The following is a 27,632-nucleotide window of genomic DNA, read 5'->3' on the forward strand; positions in this document are numbered from 1 at the left end:
TCGTAGAGAGTGTGGAGTCCCTTGCTCAGTGTTTTGGGTCACCTGCAGCTTCTAGAGTAACTAGCAAGCACTACTCTCTGACAAAGAACCTCAAAGCTCTGCAGATGCAGTTGTGCCCCTGAACATATGGGAGGGGAGTACCTTCTATCCTGCCCACTAGGGACAGACAAGTGGAATCTGAGCTCTCTCAGAAAGGCAGTGTACAACTACAGACCTTCAGTAAATAGAAGGACTAAAAAGCTACACATTCAGGAGAGTGGTGAAGCTCAAGATTGGCAAGAGATAGAAACAACACTAGGAGACGTCTGCTTCTATTAGAATAGCTATTATCACAGCAACTGAATACCTGAATCAGTTTTTGTCTCCTAAGAAAAATAACAAATGCATTTGCCCATCAAGTTTGTCCATTATGGCAGTTAGAAGCAGAGACTGTCAGAGCTTTATGCCTGTGAATTAAAGTCCCTGTCAGGATCTTAGCTAGTCAGAGTGAACAGAAGCCTTAAATTAATAGCTTAAGTTACAAAACTCAGAACAGCTAACACACATGTTGAGTACACCCAGCTGGTTGTGAGGTTTTCAGATACTTGTCTGAATGAACCCCAGATCTCCTGCTCAACACAGACAGGGTCTCGTATAAAGTCTGGAATAGATTTTCTAAGGTTTATTTTTAGCAGCTGTTCCACAGTTCTGATACAGAACAGAGACAACCCAGACATGATACTCTGATGGTGAAATGAATCATTCTTTCAGAGCTCTGAAAGCACTAACAGGCCATAAAGGTCCTCAGCCAGACCCGCCTGGGGCCTTTACCCATACCCTCTACCTATTCTAAGAGCCCCACTTCAGCTTAGGGCTCTGCTGTAAAACTGCAGGTCTGTAGCTCCTGTAGCAACGCTTACATGCTTTTACCTGAGCACACCCTATGGTGTGTATATGGTGTACCCTATGGTGAGACTCTGACTCACAGAACTGACTTCCCAGCATCACCTTGTCACTGTGGACCTGCCAAGTGGTTTCTGAGCTGTTTGATCCCACAAACATCACCCTGAATTACTAACGTGTGTTTTCACTTTGGATCTGCTACACTACCATGGACTTGCCTAATAATGTGGACTCGTGGCTGAATCCAAGTACTCTTCAGAAGCCTGGCCTGCTTACCTTGCTTGGAGACAGTGAGACTTGGCCTTGGCTGCCAAACAGAGACTATCTGGTATTATCTCAATTTCTCCTACTGCTAGCACTGACCCTAATTCTTTTCTCAGAAGAGGCACACATACTATTTTTCTCCCATATACCTCAATACAGAGATTACAACATCCTAAACCACAATTAGATTAGGCCACCAGAACTATCTCACACTACAATCCAGATACAAAAATAGATTCCCTTTCCTTAGCTATTGTTGGCAAACACGGGTTCTAGTGAGAGAAGTTATTTCTGGACTTTTACTGGCAAGCCTTCTTTTCAGAGACTAAAAGGAAGAGCTGGTGCTGGTGGAAAAATTGTTAGACATGACTTTGAAGAAATGGCAGTTTCTGCCAAGCTCTTATGTGTGTTTCTCTGTGGGGGGAAAAAGGCTTTATTAGCTTTTCTTTCCAGAGGTCACATCTGTGAGGGTAAGTGAAAGAAAAAGGCACGTATGGAAAGTCCTCCGTCTCAGATTGACAATCAGCTGCACAGTCAGTGCCACAAAAGCCCTTTTGCACTTGTGCCTCTTCTTTCATGAAGGAAAATCCCCATTTTCTTAGAACAAAATGATGGCTGAATGTGAATGCACTGGAGTTTCCCGCTGATTTTGGTACACTGTGTTATCTCCTACTTGGAAACCCTGAGCACTTCTCATCAGGCATTTATATAGATCTGTGCATACACACACATTTACATGATCACAGATGTACAGGGACACATTTCTAAGACTCTAGCATTACAACAAACAACAACCATCCATGAAGACACAATTAAAGTTACACGTTCATCAGACACACTGGTGCACACTTGAACATGCATTGGACTGTCTTCCACACCCACGTGTATCCACATTCATGTTTATATTGTAGTCTTCCACAGTCTGTAGTTTGCACCCACGAATACTAACTGCACAAACCCAGCCCAGCGGAACAAACACTCATTTAATGTGTAATTCAAAAACCATAGGCATGTACTCTCCATGCACTCTGCTGCTGGCTTTCCCCTCTAAACAGGATGCAAATCCTACACAGTCCTATAGGCTGAGTTCTCTCTATACAACAAGTAGCTGAGCTGTGGCACACAAAAGTGCCAACGTGCCATTGCAAGAATTAAAGGTTTTATGAGTCTTTTCTCCACTTCCACAGTCTCCCCCTTCCAGTTAATGTCAAGCGTGTATATATAAATGAGATGTATTTGGGGCTTGTGCCAAGTCTCTGTAACACGGACACAGAAATAATATGGGTAAAACATGATTTGTATTGGGACTGCTCTGGTTGTCTTAAAAAGAAGGTCTTCAGTGACTGATTTGGCCTTTCTGGAAGCTTCTTACTGTTTAAATTGTAGAGTTATGAGACCTCACATTCAGTTCAGCTTATCACAGCTGTACATCCTCATGTGAAATCAGGGGAACTGACTGAGAAGAGTAGGGTACTTGATGAAGCACCTTGGGGATTGAAATGTGTGTTATTAAATGTACATGAAATAAACAAAATTTCACTCCCATTTATTCCAACCAGTCAGAATCTCAAGCAAAGGCAACCTGGCCTTAAGTGGACTGCATTTATATATCTGGAGTGAGCCCAGAAGTGTCAGGTGCTACTCATTCTTATGATGCATGTCAGCATGTAACACACCAGATCTTATCAGTATGAAACCAACACCTCTTTGGGCTGTCCCTCATCTCTGAATGTTTTCACACAGACTCAGAAATCTAAGGTTTTCTCTTCCAGAGAGCATCACTAAAGATTATTCCAAAAAGACACAGAAAATTCTGCTAATATTCCTCCTCCTCTCTACCAATGAATTCACAGAAGACATCATTCATGCTACACCAACTAAGGGCAGACACTAAAACGTTACCTGAATACCCTGAGATCAAATGTCTGTCCAGAAGCAGTGAGTATCAAAAACATGACAAACAATTCACCATTTACACACTGTATCTCTGAATCAAGAGGTTGAAGGTATTTAAATGGAAGCTGACTTGACTTCTGTCTGTTATCTTTTCTGCTTTCTGTCAGCAGCTTCTCTAACACCCACTGCTGTGGCAAACCTTGCTTATCCTGTCTTCCTATGCCACAAAACGTAACCAGATTGGTTTAATTTCTGCAACACCTACGCTGAGAAAGATATTACTAAAAAGCTGTAGAAGAGTCAAGGAACATGTGCTGCATTCCTTCCAACACCTTGATGAACACTGGATGAACAGAAGTGAAAATACTTTACAAGGAATAAGGCACTTCCCCTCACTTTACAATGCAGTAGGTCACACCAGCTTAGACAGCCTGTACTGACAGCAATTGCCTGCTTTGTTTTGCTTTCCACCACCTTAGCACCCTTTGTGTCAATACATATAAGAACTGAGCTGCGCAGTGTGAGGAGCCCACCTTACCCTTCTGCTCCAATCTCAGCTAGAAGAGGAGATGCGAAACAGCCTTAGAAGACATCCATCTCCTCTGCACGTGGAAGCCCACAGGACAGCAAGGCACACATCCATAGACCCCAGCACTGCGAGTGTGCTGCCTGACATCGGGCTTCATTGCAATCCTATGCACCACACTCCACACCTTTAATTAGTTACAAATGCAAAGGAACTGAAGGACAGATTTCCCACCTAGCTTTGCATTTATTAAAAGGTCACCAAGGAAACATGATTTTTTTCCTGTGAACAGACATCAAAAGCTAATGAAACCTGAACTTCATCATTGCTGTGTACCTTTTCTTTTCAGTTTTCATTTAGAAATGAACTTCCTTTCCCCTTCACGAGATAATCCAGGCTCCCACAAGTGCTTTGCAAGAATGGTTTGGCCAAAAGGGTGAGTTATGCATCCCTTCCTTTTTCTCTTTCCACTGACAGCCATGAAACAGTGTCATACGACAGAGGAATGACACACAGCACAACATAATTCTAGCTGTACGTAGAAAATATAGACCTTAAGGTAGCCACATGTGCTATGCATAGATGCACAAAATACAGACATGTATTTAAAGCAATAAATATGCATGTCAGTTGCACACCTTTTGTGTTCTGCCTAAAACCAGAAATAAATGCATGCATACAAACATCTTTGGGCACAACTTCTTCCAAGTGCAGCACACAAACACATCCTCTAGTGTGCATACAGATGTTCCCCTAGCTACTGCATTGAAAAGAACAATTATGCACATCCCATAACTCAGTGGCAGTAACATGCCATTGCCACTTGTGTGCTCGTGTCTGTATTCTAACACATACCCTACCTCTATGCATGCGAGAAGGCTGGGAATCAATAACCACTTACAGCCCTTCAATCCAACACTGTCAACTTTGTTCCCCTCTGTTTATAGTGACAGACAAGAAGAGTGAAGACAGGGGACACATCAGTATGCAGCGTAGGAGAAGTGGACACTATCAGCATAAGCAACAGACAGGAGCTACTGAATTCAGTAGTGGCTGCTCTTGCCTCCTGCAACAAGCAGAGCTGCCGCTGTCCCAGAAATCTGGTTTATTCCCAGGAAATTGATGCAACCAGATAGAAGAAACCAGAGCAATAACCGAGGGCCATTTTCCTAAAACAACATAATTGTACAAAAAAAAAGATTCGGAAAAAAAATTCAATTCTTATTTGTTTCCTAGGTCTGAGCAATGATCTTGTCTACATAACGATGCACAACATGCTCGGTATAACACCAGAACAACTCGATATCATATCCTGCAGAGAAGACAGCATGAAACTAAATATACTTCAGACACAGCAGGCTACCTTTAAAAATTGTCAAGTTGCTTCGTTGACCTTTTAAAGGGAATGAACATACAAATGCATTACATTTAAGAGCAAGTCAATACCTCAATGAATTTCAACCAATCCTGCAGCATGTGGAATAACCAAAAAGCTGTTGGTCTGACACGAGCTCTAATCATGTACCTCCATCAAAGCTCACAGCCTCACCCACCCAAAATGCTGTCCAAGCATCTCAGAGCTACTCGGTCTCAGCCTACAACATGGCCTTGGTTTTACAGTCCTGAGTTTCTCACTGTATCTATATTCAGAGATCTTCTGCATTATGAACACGTCCCATTACGCCAGGCCTGAATCTCTCCTGGGCAGAGATTGGCATTAATATAAATATAATTATGGTCATTTAATAAATGTATGATGCATGTCACTCTATCTCATTAAATTAACAACAGGAGTGAATTTCGTATTAGTCGTGACAAGGCCCATTTTCAAAGCTGACATTTAATATCACTCCCCAGCATAATCATACATCAGGCTTCACAAATTAAAGGATTTGATGTGAGCGAGGGATGATCAAATACACGAAACCACAGAACCAGTGCTGTAGCTTGCTGCAGATATTCAGCCTATGTAATACATTTACCTACAACTGATGAACCAGCAGAAATTCCAGCCATTTCAGTGCACACGGGGGCTCATGAAAGCATTCCTGATTTAGAAAAACTTCAGCACTTTGACCTCTGGAAGCCCTTCCAATCACCAAAGACAATGGCTTGATCAGAAAAGCGACCTTTCGGTCACTATTTCAGAGCCAGTCTGAGCTGTTTTCAGACTCCATTTACTTCATTCTCCCTCACTAGAAAAGACAAGAGGGCTGCTCGCAAAAGGTCACTGGGAAAATGGTGTCCAGCTGCCTGCTGCAAACTTCCTATGCGCCATCAGACTGCAGGGAACATAAAGCCCATCACATAGCTCATCCAGTGCTTTCATCTTTGGTGGAAAGCAGTAGTATTGGCCACGGTGTTGACTTTAGGTGCCTGTTCACCCAGGTGCAGGACATCTGAAGGTTGTGAGCAAGGTATTGTGTTGCTCAAGCGTGTTTATGCTGCGTTACAGAGCTGTCTCCCTTTTTCCCATCACTGCCAATTGGCGATGCATGCATGCATGCCCTGGGCCATCACAACATGGCTGTACAGCCCATTCTCCCCAACCCAGATGACAAGTCAGATCCAACTCTATTACTTCTCAATGCTGGGAAAAAGAACACAAGACAGACAATAATACAATGGAATTGAAGGCATAATATAACAGAAAAAGAAAGCGGCAGAGGAAATATCTTAACAAGTGCTGGTCCTCCATTGTTTTCACACAGAATTAGCATTTCAAATCAAATAAACTACTTAATTCAATTCTCAGCTCCCTCACAAGCTAACAGCATTTTATATTTATCTCCAAGTCAGAACAAGTCTTTCCACTTGTAGCCTGCTGGCCATCAGCTTTTAAAGGAATACTTCCCACTGAGATGCTAACCGTCCTTCTGATCATGTGGCAAAAACATACACATACTTAAAACCCTACTTAGTAAAAGAAGTCATCTCTACCAGGAATAAGCTACTGCAAAATGGACAGTGTTTCAGGGCTTTTTATTCCCATTGTATGTAGCTGTACTCCTCTCACAGACTCATTTGCAATATCGTTTTCAAACTCATTGAAAATCGCCTTTCTCATTTTGTTTCTGAGTGAATCTCTGATTCAATATTCTTGTGTAAGTTCACCTGCTACTTCCAGCACCACCAAAGGAAACTTTTCGCAATAGCCAAGAAGAGGTGGCACGCAGTAAGAGATTTGGTTAGGAATACTTTGGGAAAAACTTATTTAATCCAAGGCAGAACTTAATTGTGAAGTACACCAGGCTTCAGGCGGCTCTTCTCAGAAAGAACTCCTTGGGTTTTAGGTTACATTTCTGATCAGACGTCATAAGAAGAATAGCTTTTTCTTTTCCAGTCATTCCATTGAATTCTTTTTTACTGTCTTTAGTAGCAATTGCCATGAATTTTCAGTTACTTTCTTAGCTTCCCACATCTAATTCCTACATTACTTTGGCTGATACCCTTTTTCCCCTTTTTCTTTTGTTCACAGAGAATTAACCTATGCATTTTTCACCTCAGAATATCTTGATCATGATTAGGTAAATGGCCTCTACCACTGTTTACTCGTATCTGTCAGAATCTCTAGTAAACCATTAGTACTGGCAAAAAGGAAACAGACTAAAAGAAGTGAAATCCACCTCTTGACAATCCATCTATTACATAGATTCTTCATCAGTGTTATGATTCACTGTCCTCTATGCTCTAATTATCACCTTCTCTTTACTATTATACCAAGATGGGTTTTAACTAAATGTGTTCTCAATTCTTGATTAAGCTTTTTTTGGGATATGTAACAGAATCTATTTTAAAAACATTGGTTTTAAAATTTATAATACCTCCGTAATCTTTTTTTTCTTCCTCTTGTGGTCTGCTTTATTTATAATACATCCTCAGTCCTGGACTATTATCCCATATTAAGGGAAAAACATACATGAACACATGTTAATAGAAATGATGCGCTCTGCCCTTATTAAACGTAATTGGGTCATGATCACTGGTGTCTAGGTAACCACCAACTCTCACACCGAAGATTATTTCACCCTTTCCTATCATAGTGTGGTCCAGAATAGAGCTATATTGGATACAACATCTTTTGTACTAGAAAATAATCATCTGTAATGTTCGGAATCTGTAATAGAATTTACTGCTGCCTACACAAAATCTCAGGTACATAACACCTAGACAGAAGTCTCTATGACCACTCTCCTCTATGACCACTGGAAAGCAGTTCGGTTTATCCATCATTTACACAACCATTACCTTTCCATCTTTTCTTCCTTCTCTCAATTTCAGCTCTAAAAAGTTGTTAGATAATAACAATAATACATCTTTCCTTTTCACCAAGAACCGTACGTATCCCATGACACACAACTGCACTCATTTCCACATGCATCATCTAAGCTCCTCTTGGTATCATATTTGTTTGCTTTAAGAAGAAAGTGTGACGCCAAATCACACTTACACTTGTTTATTCCTTTGTCCATTTTTCTAAGTGGAACTCGCTTATGATAATTACTTGGTTGAAAATATTTTAACGATTCCTTGTCTCACTTCAGCAGCTATTCATCAAAGATTAATATTCTATACTCCAGAAGCTGCCTGTCTTGAGTGTCTGAGAGTAAAAGAAATACTGCAAAACATCAGCACTTGGATGTCTCCAAATTCTCCTTCTCTCACAACTATGAGTAGCCAACAACTTCTTTGATCTCTACTGTCTTCAGCTCGTTCACCTCTCATCTGTCCCCACTTATAGTATGTATGTGAATCACTTTTTAATTGTCCCTAATGTCTGCATTTCCATAGGCTGTGTGCTGTAATTTCTCTTTTCTGACCATGCATCTTCACTTGCAGATAGCCACCATCTGGCATCACATGCATCAAAAATTTCTTCCTTGGACAAAAATTAGAATATAGCAGGTTTCTCTTTGTCATCCATATGTGGTATACAACAGAGCCTCTTACCTAAAGATAAGCCATGAAGCTCCAGAAATATCATGTCTAAACATATTGCCTTCTCTGCCTCATAGATTACCCAGCACAAGCAACCTCTTTCATCTGTAAGTTTATCACATTCAGAAACACATATTTCTCCTCCGTTATTCAGAATTAAAGTGTTTGCAATTCAGTTTGGTTTAATTTACTTTGGAAATGAGTTAAGCCAAATTTAATTAAGGCCACCTTAATTCTGCTTCAGAGTGTTGACATGTGGCTTAATGTGGTTTAGCACAGGACTTTCCACTTGCTCCTTTAGCTAATTCAGAGGTACTTACCTGCACATTCTCATACAAACTATTATAGAATTCAGCCTGTTTTAATTAATTATCAAAACAGAAAGGTAACTTGGTTGCATTGTAAGTATTTTTAAGAGAAGAACCTGCAAGTTACTAAATCTCTCTTTAAACCAACAGAGAAAAAACTAGAGTACATCTGAAAATAGCAGGCAGACGAATTCAAATTCGTACAAGGAAATAATATTTAGCACTTTCTGATCCCTGGAACAAAATATCAGGGGACCAGATGGATTTCCAATCATGTGATGCTCTCAAATCCAGTCTGAATTCTTTCTTCTATGAAAAATCTTACACAAACACGAGGGTTTGGTACAAAGCTGCCTATGTAGTATAGGAGGTCAAAACCAGAAGAGCTGATGGTTCTTTCTGGGACCATAAGCTGAAATAAGTGTTGTGGAAGAAGGGAAAGAGGAAAGACAATGCTATCAGTACAGGAGCTTAGCACATATGAAAAAAAAATATAAATCTCAATTGGGAACATAAAAAAGGAAAGACCAAAGAGACAAGAACTGGATGAGAAAAAAAAAGAAGAAGAAAGGATGCACCTACAGATTTCAAAGTTGGCAAGAATGAATAGAGTTAGTTGGATTTCTTTTTGACAAGACCAAGGGACCTACGATTGGATCATCCATGAATAAAGACAACAGTGGATGTGGCAGAGAACAGCAGATTAAAGAACCTGGGAGCTACAGCAGCTGTGAGAAGTACAGTGCAGAAATCAGTGGAGGGACAGAATGGAGGAGGAAGTGAGATTAAATTTCAATATATAGTTTACATTCAATATTGGACAGCATATCCAATACCACTAATATCACTAGTATGAACTAGTGGAGTTCACTGCTGCAGGAAATCCCGTGTGGGAAAATATTACGAAAGGGGACAGAAAAGTGCCATAATTATCAACAGAGAAAGTTGCTCATTATCATTACCACACCCTCGAAATAATCAGGCCTCATGCTGCAGCATATGAAGCAGAAAGGAGGCAGGTCAGGTGGGCCGGTAGGATTATTTCTTCTTTTCCATGTCTTAGTGTAATTGAATCAGTTGCACTACAGCCTGGTTTTGTTCTCTTAGGAGCCACGAGGAACCAAACACTGTATGAGACAGGATACCTGATCATATGGACCAATGGTCTGATCCAGCATGGCAAATGTTATGATGCTAAGAGGGGTAAAAATCAATCTTCGCAGAAAATCCTGTGTATAAAAGCCTTTGAAATTTAGATGCTTCTAAAATCCATGCAGAGTAAAAGACAAACGTGGCTCCTCTAGCCTGTGCTTTTGCAACCTCCCATTCTTATTTGCCATGCCTGAGGAGTTCATGATTAGACTATGAGCTTCATCAAAGGGCAATTTTCAGCTGCCAAATAGATTTGTACAATAAATCCACATGGGACCAGATTAACAAGCAAGAGAGACATCAGAAATCAAAAACCTAGCCGCTGTAATTCCACTGAAAACTTGAAAGGATGATGTGCAATGATATTTAGACTTTTAAAGAGACACTGCCAGAATACTACAGCTAGTTTTCATTAGGAATTTTGCTTTTCTGTCTCACATCCTTCCCAAGAGTTCTTTTCATTAGCAGACTTAAATCCCACTTATATTCAAGGCTGCACCGTTCAGAACTGTTCAGTGGGCTTCAGAAAGAGTAACATTTCATCCAAAGTGCAGCATCTTTTCCATGCAACCATAAATTAATTAATTGCAAATGAATTTTTTGATTCTAACATCTAAGTTGTCTGGGTTTGCAATGTCAGCACCTGGGAATCTTCGATCTAATCCCATCCACAACTCCCGAAAATGGGTATGACTGAATACTTGCATTTCTGATTCCATGTAGTCTGGCTTTTTATTTCCTAGGGAAATAAAAAAAAAAGCTTCTAGGGAAGCAGCTCGATAACTCTTTCCAATCTGTACCTACTACCACCTTTCTTCCCAAGAGTATGGGAAGACTGGGCTGCAACCAAGCATCTAGAAAGGTTTAGAAGTAGTTGAGGGAGAAAACAAACAAACAAAACAGGTATCAGCTGTTTATGGTATATTGGAAGGGGAAAAAAGAGAAATATCAGCATTCAGAAATGTACAGAATCAAGGTAACATCTGTTTTCCTTTCCTGGGTCCCACAGAATCTGCTGTGTTCCTTGGTTTAACAAATAAACCAGCTGCTAACTAGGAGATGCTCACATCATTTGCAAGTAAAAGGAAAGAAACGCAGGGATTTGTTGGAACAAGCCCTTTAAGACTAAGCCCCAAACAGAAGTGGTAAACATCAGAGCTACAGCAACTGATCGATTATATACAGTAGTGGAAAAGAGTTGAGAGAAAGAGGGGAGCACATGATGGCTCTGCTTTGCTGTTCCAAATACATCCATGTCTAGTGTACCTCCACAGAACTAGATGCTTCCAACTCTGCAAAGTCAGATCTACAATGACCTCATCCCATCATTACTTTCTGTTGTGCTGAAGAAAAAAAAAAAAACAAAACCTAAAAAACACCACTAACAACAAAACACAAAGCAATTACAAACCACAACAAGGGAGGGAACCTGTTCTCCAGTTACACTGACAGACAGCCCTCGATAATCTATCAACAACAGAGACAAAGGAACTGATTTAAGATGCTATTACTTCCAAAGGGCTCAGATTGTGCTACTCTGTTTATTTAGGAGTTGGAGAAGTCGAGATCCTATTTGATCAGCTTTGAAATTGGTTCCAAAAGGCTGAGAAGTCAGCTGATTTTTCATTTCTCTGTAGTTCAAGGCCATATACATTTCTCCTTTTGTTTATATCAACAAAATCCGAGTTAGGATATAACACTCATTTTTTCTGCCAAGTCCGTGGAGAGTTCTCATCCAAGACTTTGCTCATCTGACTCAATCCAGCCTAAGAGGACCAGTAAATACAGGTTTGTGGCTGCAAGCCACAAGCCCTGGTGCTGTGCTTGCAGACTAATCATTATGTTGCTCTGGCCATCCAAGGAAGATGAATGCTCACCGTCTCCTGGTTGGTTTGCTCTTTCCCATGTGCCTTTGCTCATTTCCTAAATGCCATTAACCTTTATATCGTTGCATTAAGTGAAATCATCAAGACTAAAAGGTACCATTAGAATATCTTGAAAACTGAATCACAATTTACTGAAAAGGATTGGTGGGCACAAAAGGAGCATGAAAATACGGAAAACAGGATGCAAACGTTTGCAATGGGCAACAACTAAAGAAAACACAATGAGCAGAAAACCTTAATTTAATCCTTCACTCCTTAGATTACTACAAGATAACTATTTGTTTTTCTCTTATACTTCTCTTACAATTACAGCTGCTTCCAATTTGAATCACTTTGGACCAGAACTGGAAGCAGAACTATTTAGAAAAAAAAAAACAAAAAAACATTCTTCTATATTTCTTAGCATCTGCTTTTGAATGACGTGCCCAGGCCTCAGAGGGTTCACTAGATGCACGTTTTAGAGATGATTTTTTGGATAGAAACTTCTGGATGCTTGTGAAACTTACTCATACTTAGGAAAAGTGTAAAACGTGGGAGACAATGGAAACCAGAAATAGGAAAAGCCTCAGATTTCAAAGATGATGTAAACAATTTACTGGAATGCTCATCAGAAAGCCCAGAATAAACTCCATCTCTTTTCATTTCCCTTCTGCAAGTACTTATCAAATACGCTCTGTGGCAAGAACATTGCTGCAACCATTTCTGTTGGTGCCTGAATACTGGCATGAGTCCAAATTAAAATTATTTGCAAGTTTGTGCACTAGGCATCCAATTACAAGAATGATATACAAGAATATCATTGCTTCTGTATGCCAGTAAGACAACGTTATGCGACTGCAAACTCCCTCAAAACAACCCAATTTCTGACTATCGACTGTAATAAACTGCTTATGAATAAGGCATACATAAAAATTCCACAGAAATATAATATGTGATACGCAATAATAAGGAAGATAAAGAAAATCTTTCATTGCCTATAGATAACTATAAAGAAACAGAACTGCAATTTCAGGGACAAATGATGTATTAGTAACAATTTGGTTATTTTGGACAGAAATGGGTCAAACCAGAGCAGTCCACCTCTGAAAGAGTAGCAAGAGGAAAGGCTTTCATCTTGGCATACTGCTTTATTTCTGCCACACTTTCACGGCAATTCACTGGTTCATTACTTGTATAAAATAATTCAGTAAATGCTAGCCAGGTTACAGGGGATGGATAATGGCAGCTCTTCCCATTTATTAGACTCTCATCTCTGCAGTTACTGTATAAGGGGCCAGGATGCAGAGCTTTTCATCCAGTTCTGCTACCCGTTTATCAGCAGCTCCGTCCTTTTATCCCTCAGCATTTAAGTACTTCCATCTCCGAAATACAAACTATTGGCTCTTATCTAACAAGAAAGTTATCTTGGTTTTATGCCAGTATAGCATAGGAAAAACAAAAAAATGCAATTTATTAACCTTCTAAACAGAACGAGACAGACTTCAGCAAGATGGCACATGATTTGTGGAACACACGTTACATGACTAATGTCACATCCTCGCTCACACGAAGATGGCTCACAGAACCTTCAGGGACATTCACTCTCACAATTTATCTGGGGTGAGTTTTGTAGAGATGGGGGCTTCTAATTGTTAGACAGGCCATGACTTTTGACAGTTACTCTGGCCAGGCTCCACCTGCCAATTGCTGCCGTTACATCAGGCACAATTTTACCTCTAATTTCTCCTACTGTAAATGACTGGAGAGAATGCAAGCAAAATCAAATCAAACCAACCAACCAACCAACAAAACAACATCAGTTTTTCCTCACCTCTAGCTTGCTTTACCAGTTCAGTGAATTGAGTAGTTGGACTCAAAAGAAGAAAAACTTTTCCAACATGAAGATGGGTTCTATGGAAGAGCGTTCCTGAAATTCCCCAAATCCTCCTTTCAAAGGTGTTTTGAACAACTATCAACAATTTCTTATGAACGTATGGCCACTCTGCTCGGTGCTGCTCTCCCTGATTCCATCATCTCTGCAAATGGATGGCTTTTCCCTCTCATCAAGTCGGATAATAAAAGTTGGGGCATTCAATTCCCCTCATTCAGAAGCATTAGACTGGACAGAATTAATTTTTTCTCTTGACTCTCCCAAAGACTTTCTTCAAAAAGGGATCCACGTCACCAGTAAAATCTCCTTCAAAGGGTACTGTCAAAATATCTGGAATAATTTAAAAACTCATTTGTTACTCCTTGTTGCGTGTATCCCTTTGAAGCAAGAAGCTGAAGTCTATTTACATCAGTACTTCATCTCCTCTACCAGGCACAACATGTCAAGGAAAATGCCTTTCCAACACCACATGTACTGAGAGAGCACGGAGCTGAGTTTTGAGATTTGCCATGTTTCTACTATATCTGTTTTGGAACGCAAATGTATACGTGGCTCAAAATACATCAAACTCGTAGGATGGTGAATACAGTTAGTAATCTGAACATCCCAGTACAGTACGTTACTACAGGCGTCTTAACTAGTCAGCCAAGAATCAAGAAGAATAAAGTGTAGTACAATAGGATATGGTAAAACAAAGAGCTATGCCAGTTTAAAAATGAATCACACTGAAGAAACTTAGGAGAATATCCATATGCGTCAGTGCAGATTTGATTCTTTTGGGCCAATATTTGCTCCCGATTGTACTGAATAGAGCTTTCTATGGCACAGCCTTATATTCAGTATTCTGCAAACCAAATAAGACAAGATGGCTCAACAAAATCCTGCAAAAGGAGGACAGTAATACAAACCTGGAGGGCAATAGGTCCAGTGAGGGAGTTAATACAGACTGCATTCACACTGGGAGAGAAATGATAGGCAGTTTCTGATTACTTTTTGATTGTGAGATTGTAAACTGGTAGAAGTAGGAAGGAGAATTCCTTGTTGAAATGGACTGCTTTGTTTTAGGCAGCTTTCAAATGGAGACACTGCTGTTCTAAGACTCAATTGGACAATCCAGACAAAATCAAAGAGAGTCTGGATTTTTTTTCCCCTTCTTTTCTTCTTCTTTATGTTGAATAAAACCTTAGATAAGATCAATAGTTTCTTTAGTTTTATGTTTCTCTTCCTTAAGGGTAGATGGCTTATTGCATTTCCATTGATCACACAGACAGGGAGATTCAACAGAGACAAGTCATCTTTTCTTTTGCTCTCATTTCTGCCCTCCCCCCATACCCATTTGAAATCAAATGACTTTTAATCGAGGCTGGGGTCACAACTGTTTCTCATTTACATATCACTAGTAACAAATTCATGCCTTATTTTTCACTCACTAAACTGCTTTAGAAATGAAAGTCACATTTCTATACATGATATGCCACACACCGTGCAATCGAAAAACTTTAGGAACTTCTTTTCTGGGCCTCTCTATCAGACAGGTTACCTCAGCCCTCCTACAACATTGCTCTGTGGTGAGAGGGGGCTTACCTGACAGCCCTGTGTATTTAATATTTAAGCTTCTTACAGTCTCTACAAAGCCTTCCTCTGTTTTTTCCTAAATCCTTTGCAAACTCCCTATCAGATATGTGCAACTTCAAGCACAAGAAGTTTGTATCTCAGTTTACAGTCAGCAAAGCAGCTACATTCACCATTATTTTCACCATTTTCAAGAAGGAAGAAAGTCAAAGATCAGGATCCAGAACTGCTACCAACACCATTAGAAGCCTGACCACCAGCTTACTGAGTGGTGGTGCACTTGGGAGAACGTTGCATAAAACATTTTAGATCTGCTGGCACAACTTATGCAAACTTGGGTTGAAAATACTGAAGGAAGTAGAGAACAAATCATTAGACACTGATATAACCTGATGTCCAACTGCTTTTAGATGTTACTCAGATTATCTAGGAAATGAGTTAAATTCTCCATGGAGATCACTAGGAGTTTTGCCACTGACATTAGTCAAGGTAGAATTTCTCCCCACTGTCTGAAGGAAATTTAAAACCCCACCACAACCTGTGGTACCTATTGCACCCCATCAGCACTTCTCAGAGTAGGGAGCACTAGGTGTAATGCTCAGGGCAGTTATATTCTCTTTCTTTAAACCATCTTCAGATATTTCTTCTGCCTTTTCTATCTAAGAAATGATGTGAGTATAGTAGAGCACTGTTAAAACAGTAGCTGAGTACTTGCTGGCCACATTCTATGGAATGTAAAAGGATTAACATAGAACTTGCAAAGAATAATTTGAACGTCTTATTAATTGTTATTTGTAACAATGGCTTTTTCCTTAAGGGTCTTTTCGGATCCTTAACCACATATTAATGCTGTATAGATAAGGATTGCTCCCTAGTGGGAGAAATAAGGTGGAGCACAGAATCCCTTCCATGGAAAGCAACAGGTTTGGGAAAGGAACAAAAAGAATTCACCAACTGAGCAAGTGGAGAATTATGTACAGCTAAATACAATTACCAGAGCTCAAACCTTTACTTAAAAAGTGCCAAGAGGCTCCTGTCTCTGATGCACTCAGCACAAGTACAGCCCTTCCCACAGTATCTGGAACATCATTTGGTAAGAAATTTAGCTCCATTTAGTTCACAGTTAAAGCTGTGGCTTCAGCTCATAGATGAGCTACCTTTGGCTGTCAGTAACAAACTCCAAGTGCAGAATTCTCAGTGCAGGCTCTTAAGTTTAGCCAAGCAAATGCCCAGATAGACTGCAACAGGAAGTGTACGACTCCTAATATTCATGTTAATTACCTCAGATCTACTGTGAATACCATTATAAAGACACAGTCTGTATCATCTCAAAAACACTCCTTCATTCAGCTCAATATTTTTGGCATTAGACTGGAATTTCTTTTTATTTCACTGTCAAATGAAACCTCGTAGCAAGGAACCTACTTCCCTGGCATGGAAGATTAAAAGTGAAGGATCGTGGAAGGATTTAACTGAGAAGAAACTCAGTAGAATGGCTACACTTATATTATAGAAGGAAGCTGGCAATACCAAACAGCATAAAAACAGCACTCTCTATTCTCCCAAGCTCATTAGACACACATTAGAAGGAGTGTGCCATGTAGTTCTTTGGAAGAGGTACTTACTTTGTAGAGACCATGGCTGCAGCCGCAGTACGTGCTCTCCATGGTGTAGCTCCTCAGCACACCCATTTCTTGCCATACCACCACCCGGGCTGTTGACTCGCGGGACTTTTCTACAAGGAAGCTGCAGCTGTTCATGACAAATGCAGGGGCCACTTTGTCCAGGATTTTAGGAAGAGTCTATAAGAAAGTATCAGCAATGAGAAAATGAATCAAACAGATGTACATGCATTTATATCACAAATACATCTACAAGAGGCCTATGCTGTTTAAAGCGCGTATCACCAAAGCTACCTGTAGAAACTGTCACTGTGATAGTTCCAGTTAGTGCCAAACTGGACTCATCTTCATCCCAAGTGAAATCTTCATATTCTAATGTTTTGTTGTGTTTGTTTGTTTTTTTGTCCCCAGTCACAGACAAAAATGCTGTAAGTACATTTGGTACATCCCATCCAAAATGATGTCTTTGCACATCCTATAGTTTTGGACTGCTGAAGTCACTTATGAAGCTTTATTTTTTAAGCTGCTTCAACATTAACTACATTTTCCTGTTCTGCCTAGAGGGCTGCAGTCATAGCTCAGCACACAATGTTTCCATTCTTTCCTTTCCAGCTCCTCCTCACAATTTGACAAGGGATTCAGCTATAGGAGGAATTTTGTTTGAACACAGCACACAGCAAAGAAGGGGAATGCATAATCCCACTGAAGGTCACAGATAATTATAGGAAAATAGAGCTTAGCATTTAACTATCTTGCATTGTGAAATAAACCAAACTATTCTCATCTGGGATCAAATGGTACATTGAATGCACTCTGTATAGAAAGCGGCAATAAAGAGTAAATATGAAAATTCAGTAAAATTACCTCTTAGCTCTGAGTGATTTTCTTATTCTAGAAATCATTTTTCTCAACAGCAGCCTATAAACACTGCTAATACACAGCGCTATCAAATATTTCTATCAGTGTGGATGCAACACTTCTTCATGCTAACTGTAAAAGTATATACTAGATACCTTAACACTAGGTGTACTCGGTGTAGAAATTGGGCATTTACATACAAAAGCACATATGTGCATATAAACCTTTGTGCTTGCATCCCAGTACATGCCCAAAGACCATCCAGTGAAGAGCTTGTAAAATAAGAACGTTCATTATTTCTTTGATGACAGCTTTCTTAAACTTCTGAATGGAATGGAATCATACAGAAGGAGTTTCTGCTCATTGCTAATGGCATTGACCCTCAAATTTCATTCAGTTTGGGCAGTGAAAGCCAACCAGCTAATTTCACTTTCCAATAACAATCAGTGAAACTGATTGATTCTAAGCAATTCTAGTTCCACTCTGTTGAGCTTTACATCACAGTTCTGTACAGGACTGCTTGGTTTCATCAAAATTGAGAAAATAACATTTAATAGCTGGTCTTCTCTTAAAGGACGACTGACGCAGAAGATAAAATCTTTGGCCTAAACTGTTCTGCAATATCCACTGCAAACATCATAATCATACATACCTCTGTAATAAGAAAGTAAATGTTATTTTCAGCATATCCAATCTATAGCTATGAATGGACCCTACCAGTTCTGTAAGGTACAGACATAAAGATCTATAAGGTCCATTCATCAGCAGAAAAAAACCTTGTGAACAGATAACTGGAACAAAGTGAGAGATTACATTTCAAACCTGAGACCAGCATGAGCCTAACTCTTAAGTCAAGATCTACAGTGTGCTATTAAGAACTACAGCATTCCTTTTCCTGGGAGAATACCGAACAGAGGAATCTTTAAAATTGATTACTTGCTCTGAACTAAACATCCACTGCTTCTGAATTGCCCTCAAAGTACAATTTGCTGCAAAATATTATGATTCCGAGCAACACATCCAGGTTTTCCTGGAGCTGGGTTAAAAATTAAGCACAGTCACCCAAACAATTATAATCCTGAACACAATCATGAGATCCAGCTAAACTGCGTGTGAAGGTTCAGATAGTTTTCATTCTGTCCTTATCTGAAACAGCACACAGATTTTTGTAAATATATGCTATGAAGTACCATAATCAGATCTCTAATCCAGTTTAGTTTTTAAAACAATTGAAATTATATGCATAATCAGTCTTCTATATTTGATTAAATAAAAACGCTGGCAGGTAACAGTAATGTCTCTGTAGTCAGGACTCATTTAGAAGCATTATCAAATCTGAATTTAATATTCCTTTCATTTTACCAGCTTTCACTGGATTTCACACTAATAGTTCTTTCCCCTCTGCTTTTCTCATTAATTACCTTTCAATTGTATTTCTGGGAGGGTGAAAACGCATCTTTTCAAAGGATTCTTTTATGACAACACATTACTTTAACCATGCTCCCTGTCTCTCATACAGCTGGATTTAGCATGCACAAAAACGGGGGTGCTGCCCATGTCCATAAACCTCCGTTCCCATTTGGTCAGAATGGAATTAGGATTCTTTACTGAGGTCCCTTCAGAGATTACTGTCAAAGGGGCCTGGAATGGTGATTAAAAGGAGAAATCCTGAAGTTGGGTTTTCCAATGTCAATGCTACGCATGTCATCTGAGGCCAAGTATTAGGAAGTAACAATGCCTCTTTCTCCCACGAATCAAGGGCTACAGCAAAGGCTGTTCAAAAATCACAATTTTCTTGAGGTATTTTGCTCATGTTTTTGGGAAGTAAATACATGGAGAGCAGGATCGTCCCCAATTACTCATGGGAGGAAGGAGAGAAACTTCCCATATTTTGCAATCACAAAGCCTTTCATCTAGGCCACTGCAGATTCTTGGACACCCTTGGAGGCTTGCTCTTGGTTTCTTCATTGCAGATTCAAGACAGGCACCAGATGCTGAAAGCAGCATTTGAATTCTGTTTGTGTAACAGTGAACTATCCTCAGCCTTTTCAAGCCCACTGATTTCAAATACAACAAGCGATGTTCTGACTGTAAGCACCCTTCCTGCTTTTCCTTGTGAAACAAGTGTTTCCACGGGGACTTCTCGTGAGTTGAGGGTGAGAGAAGCACATGTATACTTGGAACTTATAAAACACAAAAATACAACATTTCTATTAGTCAGCGGCAGTGACAACAAAACAGCATCTTAATGAAATGAATTAGAGATCCACCTATTGACAATATTCTCGCAGATATCTGGTGCATGAAGATAGTAGGAATCATTTAAACTTTTCTGGATCTCTACTCCTCTGCTGCAAGACAAGTTTGCACCTACCAACAGAACTTGTGATCTGACCTCATCTTAAAGAGGGATGTAGGTGCACATATATGCCAACAACTGTAGAAAGGAACAAAGCAGACCTACCCTGTAGCCAACATCTTCTGTGATAACTGCTGTGTCGACCACGCAACCTGCTTGCCACAAGGTCTCTTTGATACTGCAACCATAGAGGAACACATTCTTTTTCTGGGAGTGTCCATGGTAGTCACAGAACACCTAGGGAGGAAAGAAAGGCAAAATCTGTAATACTGAAGTAAGCTTTGTGGTTCTTCACAACAGACACTATAAATACTAGAGGATTGTATGTGAGGAATTACACCTTTGTCAGTGCTCTTCAGACAAACTCAGAGCAGAGCTCTGGGCCAAGCCTATAATCAGTGTCAAACTTTGTTAGTCAGCCGTACCTCGTTTTACCTATTGGAACTGACATGATCTCATGAATCCAGTGTCAACACCGGTGCATTTCTGTCCACAGCAGAAATAAACATGACATCTGTGCAAGATTCCATGCCAACCGAGGAACCTGAGAGTTCATGGTAACTTATGATACAACGGAGCAATTTGTTGGGCTCCTCTGACTTCTCAACTCTAGCATTAGCCTCAGGAGATTTTAAAACTGCACCTTTTGCCAGCAATTAATCACCTTGGCTTCTTTAAACACAAAAACTGTGCTACACAATGTTTAGGAAAATGTAATTGTGCAGTTGTGTAAAAATGTATTGTATGTGGTCAGATACTTACATGAATTCCTGGACATAAAGCACGGGACATTATCTTTGTCAGACAAATAATCTGATTCCACACAACGTAATGTATCTATTTAATCCATCTCTCATGTCAGCTATCATATAAACTAGGTACAAGGTACATTCCAGGTTTTAATGGAAGTTTTGATTGCCTTCATAGGCACATATCAACTTTGATAAAAATGAAAATCACGATTTAATGACCCAAGAGGAAAATATTGACCCAAGTGTTAAATAATAATCAATCTCATTGCCCTCCGGAATATGAAGTCAATATAGACACTGCTGTTACATATATTCTCCATGTCTTTATCAGAAACATTCAGAAATCCAGCAGTGAAAAGACAAGGATTTCTAAAGAGAAGAAATTGGTTTGTTTTAAGGCAATATTCATTGCCGATTAGAAAGGAACATCGTGATATCATTTAAATAGTTTTCTGAGGCATCTATCAGAGACAAAGGGACAGGTGTCATAAGGTAGGGAAGCACTGTGGATCAATTAAAAAGATGAGGAAGAAAGATACATATTCTTATATAAACATAGACAGGAGGAGAGAAACAGATGGAATAGATCAATTTCTTCCACCAACTGTTAAGGCAAGTTTTACCCTAGTATGCTTGTTTAGTAGTTATACAGTAACTCAGTTTAGCTGCAGCCAGTCAGGAAGTTTAATTACCTAAGGAACTGAGCATTTAAATTCCTCCAGCTGCTCTGACAAGCTGCACGTTGATTGGAGATGCTAAGACACTCACACGCAGATTCATCCCACAAGTCCTAGTTAACAGGACTGCTATAGCCACAGAACATCCTGAGTTGGACAGGACCTGTAAAAGGATCACCCAGTCCAACACATGGGGCTTATGCAGTCCTACACTTCAAGCAACTGCCTGAAAAACAGGGAATTATCCCATAAAGCCCCCTTCTAAACAGCTGCATTTATTGGTTCTTTTAATGACAGGCATTTTTCCAGTTAGCGTTCCATCTATGCTTCCAGCAATACAGTCATAGATTAGTTTAACCACAGGTACCAACTAGAATTTACTCCTATGAATATCAAAGAAGGTTTTATAGCTGTGGTTCTATTTTGAGGCAGAGATCCCAGCTCAACCAGGTATCAATTACCTGCCAATTTACAGAATTACTAACATGCAAGATGCATATATTATTACCTAAAAGATTACTTATCAGAAACCACACAGGGATGATCAGCTGCTCAGATAGCTGTGCTGCCTGATAAGCAGGAGGTCCATAATTCTGCATCTCAAGAGTGAATCCTTAAGTGACAAGTCTGGAACAAGCCTTCCATATTAGTAAAGCATTGTAAAAGCCAGGCTCTGTAACACCACTATTTCATGCCATGGGATGAATCCATGACTGCCACCCACCTCCACAGCAGAGAAGTCAACACTACTGGAAATGTTTCCATTCCATTTGTGTATCATATATACCTACATTTTAATTAATTTTACTGAGCACTGCAGTTATTCTCAATGTTTATGACAAATCGTTTTGTTTTTGTTTTTACAATGCATTCTTCTGCTCTATTTTTATTCTACAGAGTAGCTCAAGCCTCACCACTCAGCCAAGACAAAACTGTATTTTATAGTTGCAGCACCCAATGAAGAACTTTCCTTGGGTTAAGCCTGGGCAACCACAAGGTAAACTTGAGACCTACCCACCCCTTTTTTCTCTCTATCCTTCTTGTACAGCTGTGACACCAACACACAGTCAAATTCCAAGTCTGGTGTTCACTGGGGTATGACTCAAGACACACATGCAAATTTTTATCTATTTAAAGTAATGTGCCAGCACTGAGCACCACAAAGGTAAGGACTGCTTTCAAACTCAAAAACAATCCCCCTCATGACTCACAGAATCAGGAAGCTTTTAAAACAAAGGAAAAGCAAGACAGAAAATGGATGCAAATACTCTTTTTTTTCCTTAGTAGCTTCGTGAGAGGACCCAATCTCAGACTGCTGAGGTAGACACGTTTAGGATGCTTTGCTCACAAAAAGCTATGTACTTGCAGTCAGATTCTGTTTCCAACCTTGATAGAATATCTCAAAAAGCAAACACCGCTTTGTGTCTCCTGGTCCCTAACAGCATCTTCCTGTCCCCTCCAAAAGTAACTTGCACTTTGCTGCAGCTTGATCCCTCTGTAAGAGCTACACTTTTCCTGTTGCATCCTGCAAGTGCACTGTCAACTGTAATTCACAAACTGCACATTTCCTCACCACGAATGCTCAAGGGGAAAAAGCAACATCTCTTTCCCCTTCAGTCCTAGCTGCTCCCAAGCTTAGCTCTCTGATACTCCCGCTGCTCTCAGTTGAAAAGAAACCACCCTCAGTGGAGAGTTGCAATACTACAGCGTATCCAGCCCCTTCTTTTACTAGGGTTTCCAAAACCAACAAGAGAAGCAAAAATAAATAAACAAATAAAGCACTTAGATGGCTGTTTTCTATGGCTGAAGTTACCAATTAAAATGGGTTTGGTTTGAAAGGCCGCTAACTTTAAAGTTATTTCCTTTTCACTTTCAAGAAGCTTTCCTTTCCTTTGAAGAAACTGCTTGCGCATCCCCAAGATAAATTAAACTAATTCACTCCACAGAAATCATTTGGCTATCAGTGAAATTGCCTTCATGGCATCTTGGCAGTGAGTGCAGGGCAGAAGAAATCCAGCTTCTTCTGGAGTTGGGAAAAGACATTTGCGAGCATGTATAAACCAAAATCAATGTACTCTTCAAAGGCAAAGAAAAAATCAGTTTACCACGTCTGACATACTGCCTGTGAGTGAGAGACATGATACGATCAATAGTCTTACTTCACTCAGCAAGATGAAAACTTCCACTGGGCGCATGTTCAACTTCATGCATCTGGATGTGACAGGGATGGTTATGATAAATTTAAATTAAAAAGGCCCAATACGATTAGCACAATAAAACAAAACTGATCAGATGTAGCTCAAAACCCAAAGAAAATGTAGGTGGAATAAACTCTCAGATACAAGCTGAACTTCCAGTAGATTCCTTGGAGTGCAGAGCTCGATGTCAGGGCTGTCATTTAGGCCAAAAATAGCATATTTCCATAAATATTCACTTAAAGAAACTCACAGACATTTTCACCTTGTCTGAGGATTTTCTCATCAAGACCAGAGTGAACAGTGCATCTTAGGACATTTCCTGCCTAACTGGGGCTATAAGAAGCCAACTTGCTGTTCCATCCACTTCCATTCTGTTCATCAACATTTGAAACCATCAGTGTTTTTTTTTTATCCTGAGGTCTCAGAACTATTCATTCTGTTGGGCATCAAGACCGAACAGATGGGGACAGATCCCAGACATATGCCAGTAGTATCACCCCTCATGAACTTCCGGTAGTTCCCCCAAAAAGTCATTTTCTTCTCACTGAAGCAGCAGAAAAGTTCAACCATTTTGAAAGCTAACTTGTGTTTCTCTGATTGCACAGATTGCTCCAGTTTGGGCTTTTGCATGATCCATTCAGACTATGTCTTCACAGAATTTCTCCTGTCATTGCCAGAAAGATAACAATAACTTACTAACAATATCTAGTTTAGCTGAAGTACTTTGAGGATACTAAGGAGCTGTAAGGAATTTGTATTCACTCTGCAGGTGCACGAAGACTCTGAAGTTTGGAGTTGGTTAGAAGATTCAGTAGATAACCCAAGACTTTCAAAAACACCCCACAATGATGAAAGTATAGCGGTATAGTATGCTTTCCACATCTCTAACCATAAAACAGGGCTGTTGACACAACTGCAATAATCCATCTGCGTGCAATAACCCATAGAAGATACAGGGAGTTACTCACCACAGGGGCCCGGTTGATGCTGCGCAGATAATACAGAAGACCTTTGGTGTGGTAAATTGTTGGATGGAGCTGAGAACTGGGAGTCAGCCACTGCCTGTTCAGATCATCTCCACTCAAGGAACAACGGTGGCTGAAATCACAAAGCAACACATCACAAACAAAAGTTGATTCCAAAGAGTTCCTGATTCTGGCAAGACCTGGCACAAAGATGGGGAATGCCAATTAAAACACAGATCAAAGACTTTTAACACTGGGTTGGAATGAATCAACAGTCGGTACATTTCAGAGGTGCGTACCACCATGCAGATTTTATCATCCCCTTTCCTTCCAGAATTCAGACAGTTACAGCCCTGAAAATAAATGCAGATTTTCCTTTACTTAAGTACATACACAATCAGGACCACTTACAAACAAAATTACCTTCGGAAACGCTCTAAATTCTGCGCTATCTACAAAACTCACCCAGCTTACGTGCACAGCAAAGGCTTCTCAAAACCTCCACAGCAAATAAGTACATCCAACTCCTACTCATTCTAATTGAAGACAGGTGCTTGAATCTCTTCGACCAGCCTGAAATATGTATGCACTTAAATGAGATGAGCTGGATATCTCATTTAAGCTCCTCCGCTCATGAGAAATGTAGCTATCTGAAGCACATCAAGAAGATCTTGATGCATGCTACATCATTATGTGGAACAATTACCTAGATTCACTGCAAAGACTGGATAAAAAGCTAAATAAGGATCCTAGATTTGCACTGAAAAAGTGTTTTCATTAGTTGGATTGAAAATATTCTGCTCCTGACTCAGTGATCAGTGAAAAAATCTGCAGGATATTTGATTGTAAGGAGCAGCACATCATTGTACAATTTTGCAGAATCTGACTAATTTCCCTCATTAGTGATTGTGTGCACTGCAGAGCCTAATTATTGTAAGTACTGGACAAATTTCTAGCTACAGAGTTACATCCAGCTTTGCTGTTCCAGCCTCCTAGTCACAGAATAAGTACAGATGTATTCCTGGGGACACAATCTGGCGGTCTGAAGATAGAATCTCGCATTGCAACTGGGGTGCATTGCATCCAGCGTTATCAGTGAGCCTTGCAAATAATGTTTGCAGAAAAAAGGTCTTAAGGCTGGAATACTTCAAAAAATACTAGATACAATGGAGAACTGGTTAAGAAAGGAAAACAAAGAAACAATAAAATCCACTAAAAATGTCATACGTTTCTAATGGAGAAAAACAAGGTCTCTGATGCCATCTTGGGGTTTCTGGCAACATCACAAGACTCATTCTGACTTTACTCTAGTTTCAGTGTTACCTGAATTCCCTTTTTTCCTCATAACCCACAGCTGCTACATTGCTCATTCTGAAAGCTGAAAAATATTGCCAGTAACAAAAGCATGAGAAGTCACTGAATGCTTCTACCAAATATTCTATGTAAAAACATGACCGTTTCTGTTATGTTTCTTAATAGCCCTTCAGGCAAAGTTACCTGCAGGCTCACCTTTCCTGACCTGCAAGAGAACAGATGCTCAGCTGAGATTTACAAGTGTATTTCTGCCAAGAACTTGTGTGCATACACAGTTTCCTTCCAGCAGGCGTAACTCCATTCTAAAAGTCACTAAACAAAAAGCCAGTTTGTAAATATATATATAAATTATTTTTCTTTCTGAACACAAGAAGAAATTAGATGTTCTCTTAGAAAAGGAGGCAAGAAAAACTAATCGATCCTGTTGCATTGCAGTGTTTCTCATTGCAGCATTAGATTCTGCTATGGACTGTGGTCTGGAATGTAGGGCTGGTTCACAAGCACATCTTGTACACAGCATGCTGACATGTTCATAGGTCACAGTACCCTCACTCTTCAGTCTTTACTCTGCCCATGTTGCAATTTACCAATTCCATCATTCTGATACAAAAGGAGGTTCTTCCTAGAGGAGACTCTATGACAGTTCAATTGCCCCATGACATTCACAGGCTAATTTATAATGGAAGGAAGGTAAAATCTCACCAAGAAGGCAAGAACTGGGAGGCAGAGTTCAGTTTTGTCCTCCAGTGATTAGTATCTTCGCTCATTCGAATGACCTTTAGATATTAGCCCTCTGCCTGGCAGCCTGTAGCCATAGCTCTGAAGGAGATGCAGAACTTTAATTAAATTATGAGACACTGATTTTTCCAACCTCGCTCACTCCCTCTGACCATACTGTTATAGGCTGTTTATTTTTGGAGATCCCCACCAGCTCTGTTCCCTTGCTCCTTTCCTCCTTCTCTTCCTCTCCTAATAGCGATGACATTCGCAGATAATGGTTTTGTCCGTTATGCTCTGCATCCAAGGGTGAAGGTAAAATATTAAGCTGATCTCAAGTGCTGATAGCAAATAAAGAGACTGGAAAGCTGAGACTGGCTTTCTACATTTGGCAAGATTTAATGAAATTCACTTCTCAAACCAAAGGCATTTCTCACAACGTAGTTCCAAGCTACTGTATTTGCTTTAAGTGCTTTATGTCTTCTCTCCTTTGCAGCATTAGTGAGACTACGTGACAGCCTGGATGGGACTCCCAGCAGCTCAAACCAAGTGATGAAAATGTTTGCCACAAGGAATTCCAATAGAGTAAAGGAAACCCCACCTCTACCTCTAAACAGATTACCCGTAATTAAATTGTATTTCTCTTGCTCACAAGTCTGATGCTTTGGATTGAACTTCTGTTATAGCTCTACCTCCTTTTCTACCTTTAAACAGTTCTTTGACGGGGGTCAGCATGTGGGACAGCTGTTAGCTGCCTCCTGGGGTACTGCTTGACTACCAGAGCACAGAAAAAAGGAAACTATTTGCTCCTTTGTTCTACATAAGAACTGAAGTGGCTCCATTAAACGTTCGGCCACAACCTTTGAGATACACGAT

The 27,632-nt window shown here is 40.0% G+C and overlaps 1 protein-coding gene and 1 long non-coding RNA gene across 2 annotated transcripts in view; one reads left to right on the top strand and one right to left on the bottom strand.

The window, feature by feature from the left end:
* Positions 1 to 27,632, bottom strand: part of LOC146760358 (cytosolic carboxypeptidase 4-like) — a 74,328-nt gene that overhangs the window by 15,868 nt on the left and 30,828 nt on the right. The window contains exons 2-4 of the mRNA XM_085551582.1: positions 24,729 to 24,858; positions 20,239 to 20,370; positions 16,920 to 17,096 (exon numbers count right to left, since the gene is read on the bottom strand). Of these exons, the coding sequence (XP_085407708.1) occupies positions 16,920 to 17,096; positions 20,239 to 20,370; positions 24,729 to 24,858 (439 nt within the window). The remainder of the gene's footprint in view (positions 1 to 16,919; positions 17,097 to 20,238; positions 20,371 to 24,728; positions 24,859 to 27,632) is intronic.
* On the top strand, positions 24,865 to 27,407 carry LOC146760359 (uncharacterized). The gene is made up of 2 exons (XR_014947696.1): positions 24,865 to 25,016; positions 27,253 to 27,407. It is a non-coding gene; the product is annotated as an uncharacterized LOC146760359 (long non-coding RNA).

The sequence above is a fragment of the Coturnix japonica genome, chromosome 6 (genome assembly GCF_054131305.1).
Source record: "Coturnix japonica strain WE chromosome 6, WE-NBRP24, whole genome shotgun sequence".
Lineage (NCBI taxonomy): Eukaryota > Metazoa > Chordata > Aves > Galliformes > Phasianidae > Coturnix > Coturnix japonica.